The following is a 12,288-nucleotide window of genomic DNA, read 5'->3' as shown; positions in this document are numbered from 1 at the left end:
GCTATAACTCTGAGCACCCCTTTCCCACTTCCTGCTCATGGTGGATGCAGCAGTAGGTCATATGGTCTGGTAAGTTCTATAATGGATGAATGGGGGAAAATTTCACTAGCGGTCACATTTCAGGTCAAAAACAGGTCCACAACATTGATAGAAACAACAGAACACAACACAGCTGCACACAAACCAGAGAACAGAACTTACTAAATATGTCTGATGAGTATGTAGTCGGAGAATAAATGCATTTCTCTGCCCAGCCTCATTTATTTGAAACAGAATACTCAATCAAACTGAGAGAGATAGACTAAGGAGGCTGAAGGCAGCTACAGTCACACTGTGTCCTCCTAACCTAATGGCAAACGACACATGATTAAAGGTATATTTTCTATGTTAATCAGAGTTTTTTTCCTAATCAGCCATGAAGAGCGACAGTACATTCTGTCGTTCGCTTGGTTTCTATTTTCGGCATCGTGGCAGGAGACTTCACCCGCTATGAACTGGCACTGGTTTAAAATCATCTTGATAACAGTATATTGGAGCCAGTTAAAAACTACTTGATTTTGGCTGAGAAAGTTACAAGTACTGAATGTTTTTGCTGAGGTATCCCTCTCTTCAATAGGTTGGTCACAAATGCTCACCAGTTCAGAATGAAGGAGACGAACTACTCTCTCTTCCCTCACTGGCGTCTGGCTCGCTCTTAAATCAGTCTCCAACTCTCACTGCAATGACAAACAGCTGTTAGAGAAAATCATTGCCAGGTAATGTCGCTTGAAAGCCCTATTTCGCGAGTGGAGGCTGTTTGAACTTGCTCTCGTGCAGTCTCATGAATGTGCAGAGGAGAGAAACAGTCGGTCAACAGTTTCTCTAAATAATACATTCGATTTTGGTTAGTTTCCCACCAAACATCATTGTATGCTTTCATAACAATCATGAATCTCATGGAATAATTTACTGGACTTCTGAATTATACATTTGCATCCTTTTGAAGCTTGAAGAGGTGGTCACCATAAACTGCCATTGTATGACATTTTTTTTCCTTTATTAAGAAAAAAAAAAGAAAGTCATATGGGGTTATACTGTAACAACACATGGGTGATAAACAATAACTGAATTTTCTTTTTTGGGTGAACTAACCCTTTAATGTTATAAGAAGAAATTATGATTTTACACAGTGGTAAACACTCGATTGGTTTACCAATCACTCCTTTTAGTTTTTTTTTTTTTTAGTTTTTTTTAGCATTTTCCATACTGTCTAAACTTTTTCGGAATTGGGTTGTAGTTTTATCAATTCTAACACTGGGTATTTTGAATACTGTCCTTAAAAATTAAACAAGTCAAAGGTGCTGTAAGTGATATTTTTTTATTGAATAGAACATATAAAATATACCAAATATAAATATATAATTATTGAATAGAACATATATACAGTAGATATCAGTGTATTAGGTGTACTGATACTGTATTTCACACCTATCTCTGTGACAGCTCTAGACTCAGAAAACAGAAACGGGACACAAAAATGTTGCTGTCAGATTCTTTGTTTAGCCTTTAAGGCTTTTTCAGAAGCGATCCTTTCTGCCTGTCAATCATTTTGAACATTCACAAGGCAACCCATATTTGGTCAGCAGAAAGCTAAGAGCCTGGTAGTTGAAGTGGATCATTCATGTTTTATGGCATATTCAGCTTTATAAACAGTTGTCAGTTGTAAGTTTATCATGAGAGATTTACACACATTCGCTACTGTTACTTTTAACTTTAACAACACAGACATGATGCAGGGCTGCTTGCTGCTCTGTTCAATGGTATCTTTTGAGAGCGGGGTTTGGTCTAATGTCTTTGTCTAATTTAGCAGCTAAGAATAACAAAAATCCTAGAATGGATAACATCGCTTATAGCACCTTTAAGCTTTATTGACAGCATGCTGTTTATTACCACTGAAAATAATATCAACTCATACATCAGTTTGTAAGAACAAACAAAAATTGCATTGACAGATAAGTGTTCAACAGTTCCCCCTAAGACTTCAATTGTAAGTGTAATTCTGCGCACACATTTTTTAGTACAAACGGTGTTGTATTTTTACAAACTGATGGAAAATTTTAATTTAACTTGTATTTAGCTTGGATTATTTTTTTCATCTTCATATAACAGGAAGTATGGGGACTCCCTCACCAGCAAACTCGTCCACTTGTGAGACCTCCACTTCAAACAGCAGCTCATCATGGATCTGAGCCACCAGCCTGAAAAGATAAATACACAGAGGGACTAGAACAGAACCATCAATCAAATACCGAGATGTAATACCCAGACCGTGACCATCAATCCATGATGTGTTTAGTTTCTGGAGTGTGACGGCATTATTACATTACATTACATGATTCGGTAAAAAGCTCTTAGCGCTCTACGTTGATGAGGTCTGGAAAGCCATCCACTGCAGACATATCTTCTAATACTCACTGAAAGGGATGGAAGGAGATGTATAGCAAGGCAGGAGGGGAAGGGGAGAGAAAGAAAGAAGAGGGAGGGATAGAGGGATGCTAACAAAGATACATTTCCATAATATAAACAGCTGCATTGCAAGTCGAGTGATTCACACAGATGGATTGATGGAAAGACAGAGAGAAGGCATGTAGAAATAAAAAAAAAAAAAAGTATTTTGAGGAGAACAAAGAAAATCAAAGAAACATGAGTTCATACACAAGAACGAACAGAATGATCTCCCATACAAAATATTTGTCAAGCATTCAGGTACACATGGAAATATAAGAGAGGGAGAGTGAGGATGGATGGACAGACAACTAAATAAATTGATAGACACACAAATGGATGGATGTACCTGGCAGTGAGAGAAGAGGAAGAAGACACTTGGGAGCAGATTTTGATCATGGCCATTTTGGTCAGATCTGCGGCTGAGCCTGATGGTCGCACACACACACACACACACACACGTACACAAACTACCTTTATTGTGATGACCATAGATTCACCAAACATTACAAACAGACATAGAAACACACACAATACCCTGCAGTACAAAGTTGACGGCCTGTCTCTCTGCCTGGTTTCGAAGGCTCCAGTCAGCAGAGTGAATATGAGGTAGGGAACGGCGCCTTCCCATTATGGACTTCACAAAACCTAAGGCACAGACAAGGTAGGAAAATGCACGTACATAGACAGCCACAAACAGTAACACTCATAAACTAATTTACCCTTATTATACTCAGCCACTCATTCATACACAGACTCTGAATGAATCACTCTTGCCAGTGCATTCCGGGGTAAGTCAGACAATAGTTTGAGCTTTGCTCTTAAACCCCTGTTGGAAAAGAGTGAGGTCAGCCTGGTGGTCTCACTCGGAAAATCTTTTTCCCAGGAGCACAGAGACGCCAGGAGTTATGGGGCACAAAGAGAGGCCAGCGCATGCATTCGTGTGACAGTGTTTTAGGAATGTGCGTGGCTCAGTGTGGGTGTGTCATATGTATGGATAACACAGATGACGTGTCACAGGAATGGGCTGTTTTTCTGCTTTTTTAGATTGTCCTGTGTATGAGTGTATGTGTACGCAACTGTGTTATATATGGTGTATTATGGAAGGGCAGTGTGTCAAGTAGTATTACTGTGAGTGTGTATGCAAAAGACACTTCAGGATTTTGGAATGTGGAAGTAAACGATTGCAGGGTAAACTTCTACAGCAGTGAATGGGAGACCACAGACAAATATTATTTTTGAATACCCATTTGCTCCAACAGCAAAAGAAAAAAATTCACTATGAAGTTTCCAAGACTTTCCACAAGTGGATTACAGCATTTAAAATAGAGAAGATTTAATGTCACTCCCTCAGCAGCTGTTTTTAGAAACTCCATCGCAGGTGTGGTAACTATTTTTTATTTTTTAACTAATTCCATGTTAATGTAAAACAAAGAATAATGTTATAAATTTACACTAAATAATACAAATTCATCAGTGTGTGAAAAATTTTATATTTGTTCTAGCAATGCAATACAGGTGTGTTTGTCTTTGGTGTATCCATTTAGAAATGAGTGTATTATAGCATTTATATAAAAATTGGTTCTGGTCCTTTTAAACCTGCACCACACTAGACAATTTTTCCAATGATTTTCAGGTGTGAGCTTCATTAACATAATCACTGGCCATGCGGAGGAAGACGAAGCTCACATAAGTCAGTCTCGGTGAGAGGTCATTAATCACATGACCATCTGGACTCCCTGCTAAGTTAATGGTTCAAGCAATGGAAAAGCACTTCAAAACTTTTAGAAAAAAAAATTCTGTCACCGAGATGAGGTCTTGTGTTCTCTACAAGTGACAAATGAGCTTTTTCTTTTCACTGACAAGACGTCAAGCTGATAAGAACGTTTTCATCTGTGATCACACAGCTGCATATCATCACAAACATTGATTTTAATCCATAGTGATTCTGCCACTAAACATTTTTTGTGCCTTTTTTCCTACACTAAAATGACATCAGAAAGAAGAGACATAATAGTTAGTTTTAATTTATCGTAATTTCTTTACTCACTGTAAAAGCTGCATATACACTGATGAGCCAAAACATTATGCCCACTCACAGGTGAAGCGAATAATGTTGATCATCTCCTAACAAGGCCACATGTCAAGTTCTGGGTAGATTAGATGGTAAGCGAACAATCAGTTATCATATTTGATGTGTTGAATGCAGGAGAAATGGGCAGAAGTAAAGATCTGAGCGACTTTGTTATGGCCAGACGACTGGGTCAGAGCATCTCTGAAATGGCAAGACTTGTGTGGTACTCCCAGTCAGCAGTGGTGAGTACCTAACGACAGTGGTCAGAGGAGGGACAAACCACAAACCGACGACAGGGTGTTGGGCGCCCAAGGCTCATCGATGCGCAAGGGGAACGAAGGCTATACTGTCTGGTCTGAAACGACAGAATGTCTACTGTGGCACACATCACAGAAAATTGTAATGATGATTACGGGAGGAATGTGTCACAACACACTTGCTGCATATGGGGCTGCGTAGCCGCAGACTGGTCAGAGTGCCCATGATGCCCCCTGTCCACCATCGAAAGCACCTACAATGGGCACGTGAGTGTCGGAACTGGACCTTGGAGCAGTGGAAGAAGGTCACCTGGTCCGAAGAGTCCCGTTTTATTTTACATCACGTGGACAGCCGTGTACGTGTGCGCCATTTACCTGGGGAACTGATGGCACCAGGATGCAGTGTGAAAAAAAGACGACAAGCCGGTGGAGGGAGAGTGATACTCTGGGCAATGTTCTGCTGGGAAACTTTGGGTCCAGCCATTCATGTGGACATCAATTTGACACGTGCCACCTACCTAAACACCGTTGCAGACCAGGTACACCCCTTCATGGCAATGGTATTCCCTGATGGCAGTGGCCTCTTTCAGCAGGATAATGCACCCTGCCACACTTCACACATTGTTTGGGAATAGTTGGAGGAACATGATGAAGAGTTCAAGGTGTTGCCCTGGCCTCCAAATTCCCCATATATCAATCCGATTGAGCATCTGTAAGATGTGCTGGACCAACAAGTCCGATCCACGGCGGCTCCACCTCACAACTTATGGGATCTGAAGGATCTGCTGCTAATGTCTTGGTGCCAGATACCACAGGACTCCTTCAGGGGTCTAGTAGAATCCATGCCTCGGCAGGTCAGCACTGTTTTGGCAACACACGGACAACCAACAGTATTGGGCAAGTGGTCATAATGTTTTGGCTCATCAATGTACACATTCACGTTCAACGGTAAGCCTCAAAGGCATAATACACAATCACACACTTTCACAAGGTAAAGTTACTCCATGAATCGCACACCTGGCTCATTTGCAGTGTTTGTTTCAGAATATGGTGCATTTTCTCCCTTGGTTTGGTTCGTATAGGCATATATGAACAAGGCAATCATACTAAGATCAGCACTAAAACAATCGGTCGGTCCGACTGCAAACAAACTCCGGAGCGGTTTGCATCTGGTGAGACAAACAATATCCCTATATAAAACATGAACGTACCTGATGGATCTGCAGAGAAGAAATCTGTAAGTCAGCTCGTCACGTAATTCATCATCAAAGGGCAGATATTGCCTTTTGGCGACTATATTAGATATACAGTAGTTGCATGTTTAAAATGTGAGTTATTTAATAATTCCTGAGGTAATTTTAGCAAATGTGGATAGTGTCAGAACAGACACAGGTAGGATGGCGTCAGCAAATTTATGACAGAAATAAACGTGGCTTCACTCTTTCTGTGTATGTGTGTGTGTGCAAGTGTGCGGGCACGAGAGGGAGAGAGAGCTTCAATGCAGAAATAATGTAAAAGAAACTAATGACAGATAAAAATAATAAAGAAGGCTACAGGTCTGAAAATGCCCTAAATACCTGTTGCAATTGTTTATGCTCACGTGGTACTGCTGTTGTTATTTCAGCGAGCTCCACATGACAGGGATTAAGAGAAAGTAAGTTGGGGTGAGTTGGTATGTTTGTCACCACTTTACCATTTTGTATTGACAAGTGTGTCATACCTCCGAATGAAGAGAGCGAGATCTCAGCAAAACAGTTCGCATGTGTGACATCCTCGGCCAAAACAGAGTTGTTTTACATCTGCTAGTGTGGTGCCAGATTTATCTGATTGGACAAGCGGTTTTCCAAGAGTGCTGGTGTTTTAAATGGGGTGCTTTACTTTCTTGTATCATTTGGCTGCCAGTCTGTGTTGCTCAGTGACATGCAATGGTTGATCCTACTTTGGTTACATTTGAAACTATTTTTGTTAGCAGAACAAGAATAGACAAAATAATAGGGCATATTGTGTCTAAAATGTAAAGGCTCGAATACACTATACAACTAAAACACTGATTTTAGCCCTGGTTGTCAGTGCTCCTTGGCGATAGTTGGCAGATTTTGGGCCAGACGGAGTTGACGGATTTCACAGAAAATCGCGTAGCATGTGATGGGCACTATTGAGTCTTTGTAGAATACCAATATATACAAAAAGTGATGGAGAGTGACATAATAACGCATGTAAAGGCCATGATGCATTTTTCTGAAATGAACTTCACAGAGGTTGTTCAATGGCATTAATAAAAATACAGCACTACCTGGAGTGTTTCACAATAATTGCAGAATAAATTAGTTTCTGACAATGAATACATAACATTTCCTTCAATTTTCCTCCTAACTAATTGGTTGTCATAACCACAACAAAAATAATATTTTCCTTTTTCACTTTACATTAACCAGTTTAACAAAACATGCAACAACTTAACTCCCAACATAAACTACATAACATTTAATTAAACTTTCCTCCTAAATAATTGGTTGTCATGACCATAACAAAAATAATATTTTCCTTTTTCACTTTAAACAACACAGTTTAACAAAACATGCATCGATTTTCTTAACATTACTTCAAACCCATTTTTTTAATTTTTTTTTTACTTAAGGTTGTTTAATCTTTCTCTTGTGTACTTATTCAGCTTATTGTGTCCTTGTTCATTTGAAAGAACACACACTATGTACACACTATGCCGCTTGATAACGATCAGGTGATGTAGTGATGCGAGTGGGGTAGCATTTAACAGTCTCTTTTATTTATACAGTCTCTGAGAGTAACTGGTCAGTATTGCCTGACACAGGTGATGGTTCAGCTGTTGTTACATCTGCCAGATCTTGAGTTTGTTCACTGGTGTCTCCATGATTTGGATGTGTTCGGAAACTTTCAGAACATGTGTCAAAGGATTGAGCTTTGTTTCAACAACTGATCCAGGTGACGCTTCCATATTCCTGCAGCACCAACATTGACTGTGTAGGAGACCAGTCCATTTTGGGACATTACCACTCCAGGAGTAAATTTTAACCCCTTTCGGTAGTCATGAACAAGGACTGAGTCACAAACATAAAACTGTCTCACCTTACAGTGTTCTTAGCATTGTAACTGTTGAGCATCCTGTGACTGACTCACTGCTCTGGCAAGACTAGGATCGAGAAGGTCCAGTTGGGTTTTCAATTTGTAGTGGCATGTGGCAAGTTCCTGTATGTTAACATAAATGTGCATTTTGAATCGTAGCCAAGCCCATGGAAGCTTTTAAGGCATGTTTAAATGTTTGGACAAAACGATCAGCTTGCCCATTGCTGGAGGGGTGGTAGAGTGCAGAGCCAACATGTTACACCCCATTTTCCTTAAGAAAGAGTAAGTGCAAAATTGTGACCTTTTGTCACTGACAAGGACATGAGGAACCCCATAATGGCTGAAAAGTCCTTGTAAGACCTGGATGGTTTTTCCAGTGTTAGTATTGTCCATGATAGATACTTCAGATCATTTGGAATGCACATCTGCCACATTCAAATACAAATGGCCTTGAAAAGGGACCAGCAAAGTCGACATGTATCCTTTTCCAAGAATGAGCTGGCCATATCCATGGTTGAAGTGGTGCAGGATTTGGACTGAAGCTCAATCTGACCATCGATACCTGGCCACCAGACATAGCTATGGGCCATATTTTTAATTCTTACCACTCCTGGATATCCCACATGCAGGTCAGCTAACATACGGAAGCAGAGTTTGGGAGGTATAGGACTGCCCCACATAAGACATCCTCGAATTACTGTGAGCTCACTGATGCATGTCACAAATGGTGCTTACTCTTTCCCATTTGTTTTTTACTACTTGAAAAAATTCCTGTTGAAGCCATGTCCAGCACAGCAGACAATATTAATCTGATTTCAGCACTGCTGATGGGCAGGGTGGCTACTTGGGTGGCATAGGACACATCCACTGTATCCGTTTTCTCTTTGTGAGTAATGGGCAGCTAACAGCAGCACCCAGCGCTGAATTCTGGCTGCTGCCATTGGTGGGACACTTTTGTGTGGGCTTAGAATAGTAGTCAAGGGTCGATGGTCAGCAAGTAGGGTAAACCTTCTACCATCGAAGTATTGATGGAATTTGTAAATTCCAAAAATTGAACTCAGGGCCTTGTGCTCGATCTGAGCATAATTTTGTTCTGCTTTGCTAAGCATCCTTGACACGAAAGCAATAGGCTTTTCCTCAACACCAGGTAAAACGTGATATCAAAGCACCTACCCCATACGGGGATGCATCACAGGCAAAGCGAATGGGCAATTCTGGGTCATAATTGAAAGGTACTCTTTGTGAGATGAGGAGATCCTTTGCTTCCATAAATTACTTTTCAAAGGCTGCACTGCAATTCCAATTCTTGTTCTTGCATAGGACAGCATTGAGTGGATTCAATATGGATGCAAGAATAGGGATAAAATGGCCATAATAATTTATCAGGCCAAGGAAAGAGTGTAATTGCTTTACAATGGTTGGTGCAAGTGCCTTAATGATTGCTCTAGAGCTTTATTGCTTTATTGCTGTTTTCTGGGGATTTGTGTAGTCCTGCTGCATCGATGTAGTGGCCCAAATACTCCAGTGACTTTTTGAAAAAGTCACATTTGTCACACAGTTTCAGACCAAATTCCTGTACTCGGTCCAGTGTTTTGAGGTGTTTGTAGTCATTTCAGCCTGTTATCAGAATGCCATCTAGATAACAGTGGGTATTTGGAAGCCCCAAAAGGACTTGGTCCATTGCTTTCTGAAATAACACTGGTGCTGAAGCAATCCCACTGGGTAAGTGATTATAGCAGAATAAGCATTTTTGGGTAGATATAGAGAGTAATTTCCTGGACTCCTGATCTACCTGCATCTGTAAGTAAGCATTAGATAAGACCAGCTTACTGAACAGTTGGCAACCGGCTAGAAATGAAAAGAGGTCTTCGATGTGTGCAATGGGGAAGTGATCTAGACAGATGGCTTGGTTGAGTGTTACTTAAAAATCACTGCTCACTGAGCCATTTTTTTATCACTGGAACCATTGGTGTGGCCCACTCACTATACTGTATTAGCGAAATTACTCCCAACTCTGTTAAGCATGTCAACTCAGCCTCTACCGTTGGTCGTATGGCGTAAGGTACCACACTTGGCGGACAGAATTTAAGAGTACGGTCAGGCTTGAGTGTTATTTTCACCTCAGTTCCCTTCACGGTGCCATGTTCCTTTCCAAAAACATTGAAATGCCTTTTTAACACAGTCTCTAATGTGTCTGCACATCCGTGTTCTGACAGATGGGTTTTATTGATCTCAGTCATTCTCTAGCAAATAATGCTGGTGCATCACCATTGACAACATACAGTGGCAATTGTGCTGACTGATTTGTCAACTTTACAGCCACTTTGATGACCCCCTACTGGCGCAAGTGCTTCACCAGTGTACGATATGTTTTGAGGATTACGTCAGTAGGCTGCAGTGGGATATGCTTCAAATTACTTTCATACTTTTCCTTTGAAATTAAAGATACTGCAGTCCCTGTATCCAGTTACATTTCAGTAATTTTTGCCTTCAATTTCTGGAGTAAGACAAATGTAAGTTACTCTCTCTCTGTTATCATTTACAATAACATTTCCTTTCAGTGTCTATATTCGACTCACCACTTTGTTTTTCACATGCGTCCAGATGATGCACTCATATCTTGTTGTCTTTACGCTGTCATTTAAATGGCTTTACCTTTTTCTCATGCTTTCTTTCTCTCTCAAAGTTCTGTTTACTGTATTTCTACACACGTGTCCGATGTAGCCTTTTACTTCTGCACAAATGGCAGTCTTGGTCTTTGTACCAGCAGTCCTCATCTGTGTGGTTATTTTTTTACACATCTCGTACAATTGTTTCGCTGCTTGTGCATGGATATGGATTGCATTCACTGAGAGAGCTGCTGAGTTGATGCATTTTGCATGCAACTATCTGCTGAAACAGCGATTAAAGGTAAACACAGCCACAGTTAGAAGCTGCTTCTGTGTTCCACAAACGACTGATATAAGGTATCCTCCAGATGAGTACAGTAGTCAGTGTTCAGAAAGTTGTTTTAAAACTGCCATGAACTGTGCAACAGTCTCCCCCTCCTCTTGTTTTGGTTTCGTTTATGAAAATGGAATCTATCCATTATTGTGAGAGGTTTCTGAGAAAAATACTCATTCAACTCTGTAACAATCTCTTGGTATGTCTTTTCCCCTGGTTTAGTAGGTGCAATTAAGCTATGGAGAACGTTGTACGTTTTTGTGCCCATCACACTTAACAGCACTGATACATGCTTTTCTTCTGCAATATCATTTGCATCTGTGAAATGGTTGAACCCACTGGCCCATTTAATTTTTGAATTCATGAATCAGAATACAGTAGTAGCAGCAACGACAAAAGCACTCCAATATATCTGTCTGTTTATATATGTCACATATGTCTCCTAGAACAGGAAGTCATGTGTTTCCATGTGAGTTTGTGATCAGATCGATCCGACTCAGTCATTTGGTGTGTGATGCCCACATTTTTAGAATCTGTTTTTAAAAGTTGTGTAGTGTAATCCAGCCTTAATTTGCCTGATATCAACTTTTTTTTTTATATGCATAGAACTGCTGTATAAAAGCAATATTACAAAAACAAACATGTTGTTGTTTTTGCAAGGTTGTTATCATCTGCGGCCTTGTGCCTATGGCTGAATAACTGGCATGCTTATATTCAGTGCCACAACATTCTTGCTCATGTGGTATTGCTTAAATACATTGTCAGTGTGCATGCTGGATTTCGAAGTGTGTCTAATAACATAGTCTCTAGGTCATTCATCAGAGGATGATCCAGTTTAACCCTTGTGCTGTGTTGAAATTTAATCCTAATTTGGTGTTCGGTCAAAAAAGACCAGTCTATTAAAAATTGCTTATAAATCTCTTATGCTATATTATCACCTAATATTGAATTAGATATTTTTTTCCAACTTGTTTTCTTTCAATTAGCAAAGGTTTTTATTTCTTTTTGGAACTTATTGATCATAGGCCTCACTGACCTGAGCTTATGCACCTCCGTTTTTGAGTGAAAAAAGCATTATTTGTGGATAATTTTGGCAATATGGAATAAAATATGAAAACATTCTGTACTATTTATCACACTAATGTGCTTTAATGTTTAATCAGGAAGTTTGTTTTGAAATGCTTTTATTTTGTACAAAATGGCACAAAGTCACACTTGTGGCGTTCCAGGTCAAAAATGACTGGCCATTGAAAATGAATGAGGGAGATAAAATCTCAGGAGCATGTTCATCATGTTCATGTTCACATATGTGCATGTGTGTTTGCAAACATAAAGGCCTCGGACCTGTGCATGCGCACATACACATACGCACTAACACACACACACAAACATATACATGCTCAACTGAACTGCATCCAACATCCATTC

General features: G+C 40.1%; 1 protein-coding gene across 1 annotated transcript in view; it reads right to left on the bottom strand.

The window, feature by feature from the left end:
- Positions 1-12,288, bottom strand: part of LOC127429190 (DNA polymerase nu-like) — a 104,665-nt gene that overhangs the window by 1,530 nt on the left and 90,847 nt on the right. Inside the window, exons 23-25 of the mRNA XM_051678101.1 lie at positions 3,022-3,132; positions 2,834-2,912; positions 2,170-2,237 (exon numbers count right to left, since the gene is read on the bottom strand). Coding sequence (XP_051534061.1) covers positions 2,170-2,237; positions 2,834-2,912; positions 3,022-3,132 — 258 coding nt within the window. The remainder of the gene's footprint in view (positions 1-2,169; positions 2,238-2,833; positions 2,913-3,021; positions 3,133-12,288) is intronic.

The sequence above is a fragment of the Myxocyprinus asiaticus genome, chromosome 1 (assembly GCF_019703515.2).
Source record: "Myxocyprinus asiaticus isolate MX2 ecotype Aquarium Trade chromosome 1, UBuf_Myxa_2, whole genome shotgun sequence".
NCBI classification, from domain to species: Eukaryota; Metazoa; Chordata; class Actinopteri; order Cypriniformes; family Catostomidae; genus Myxocyprinus; species Myxocyprinus asiaticus.
This window is presented reverse-complemented; position numbering and strand designations above follow the sequence as displayed.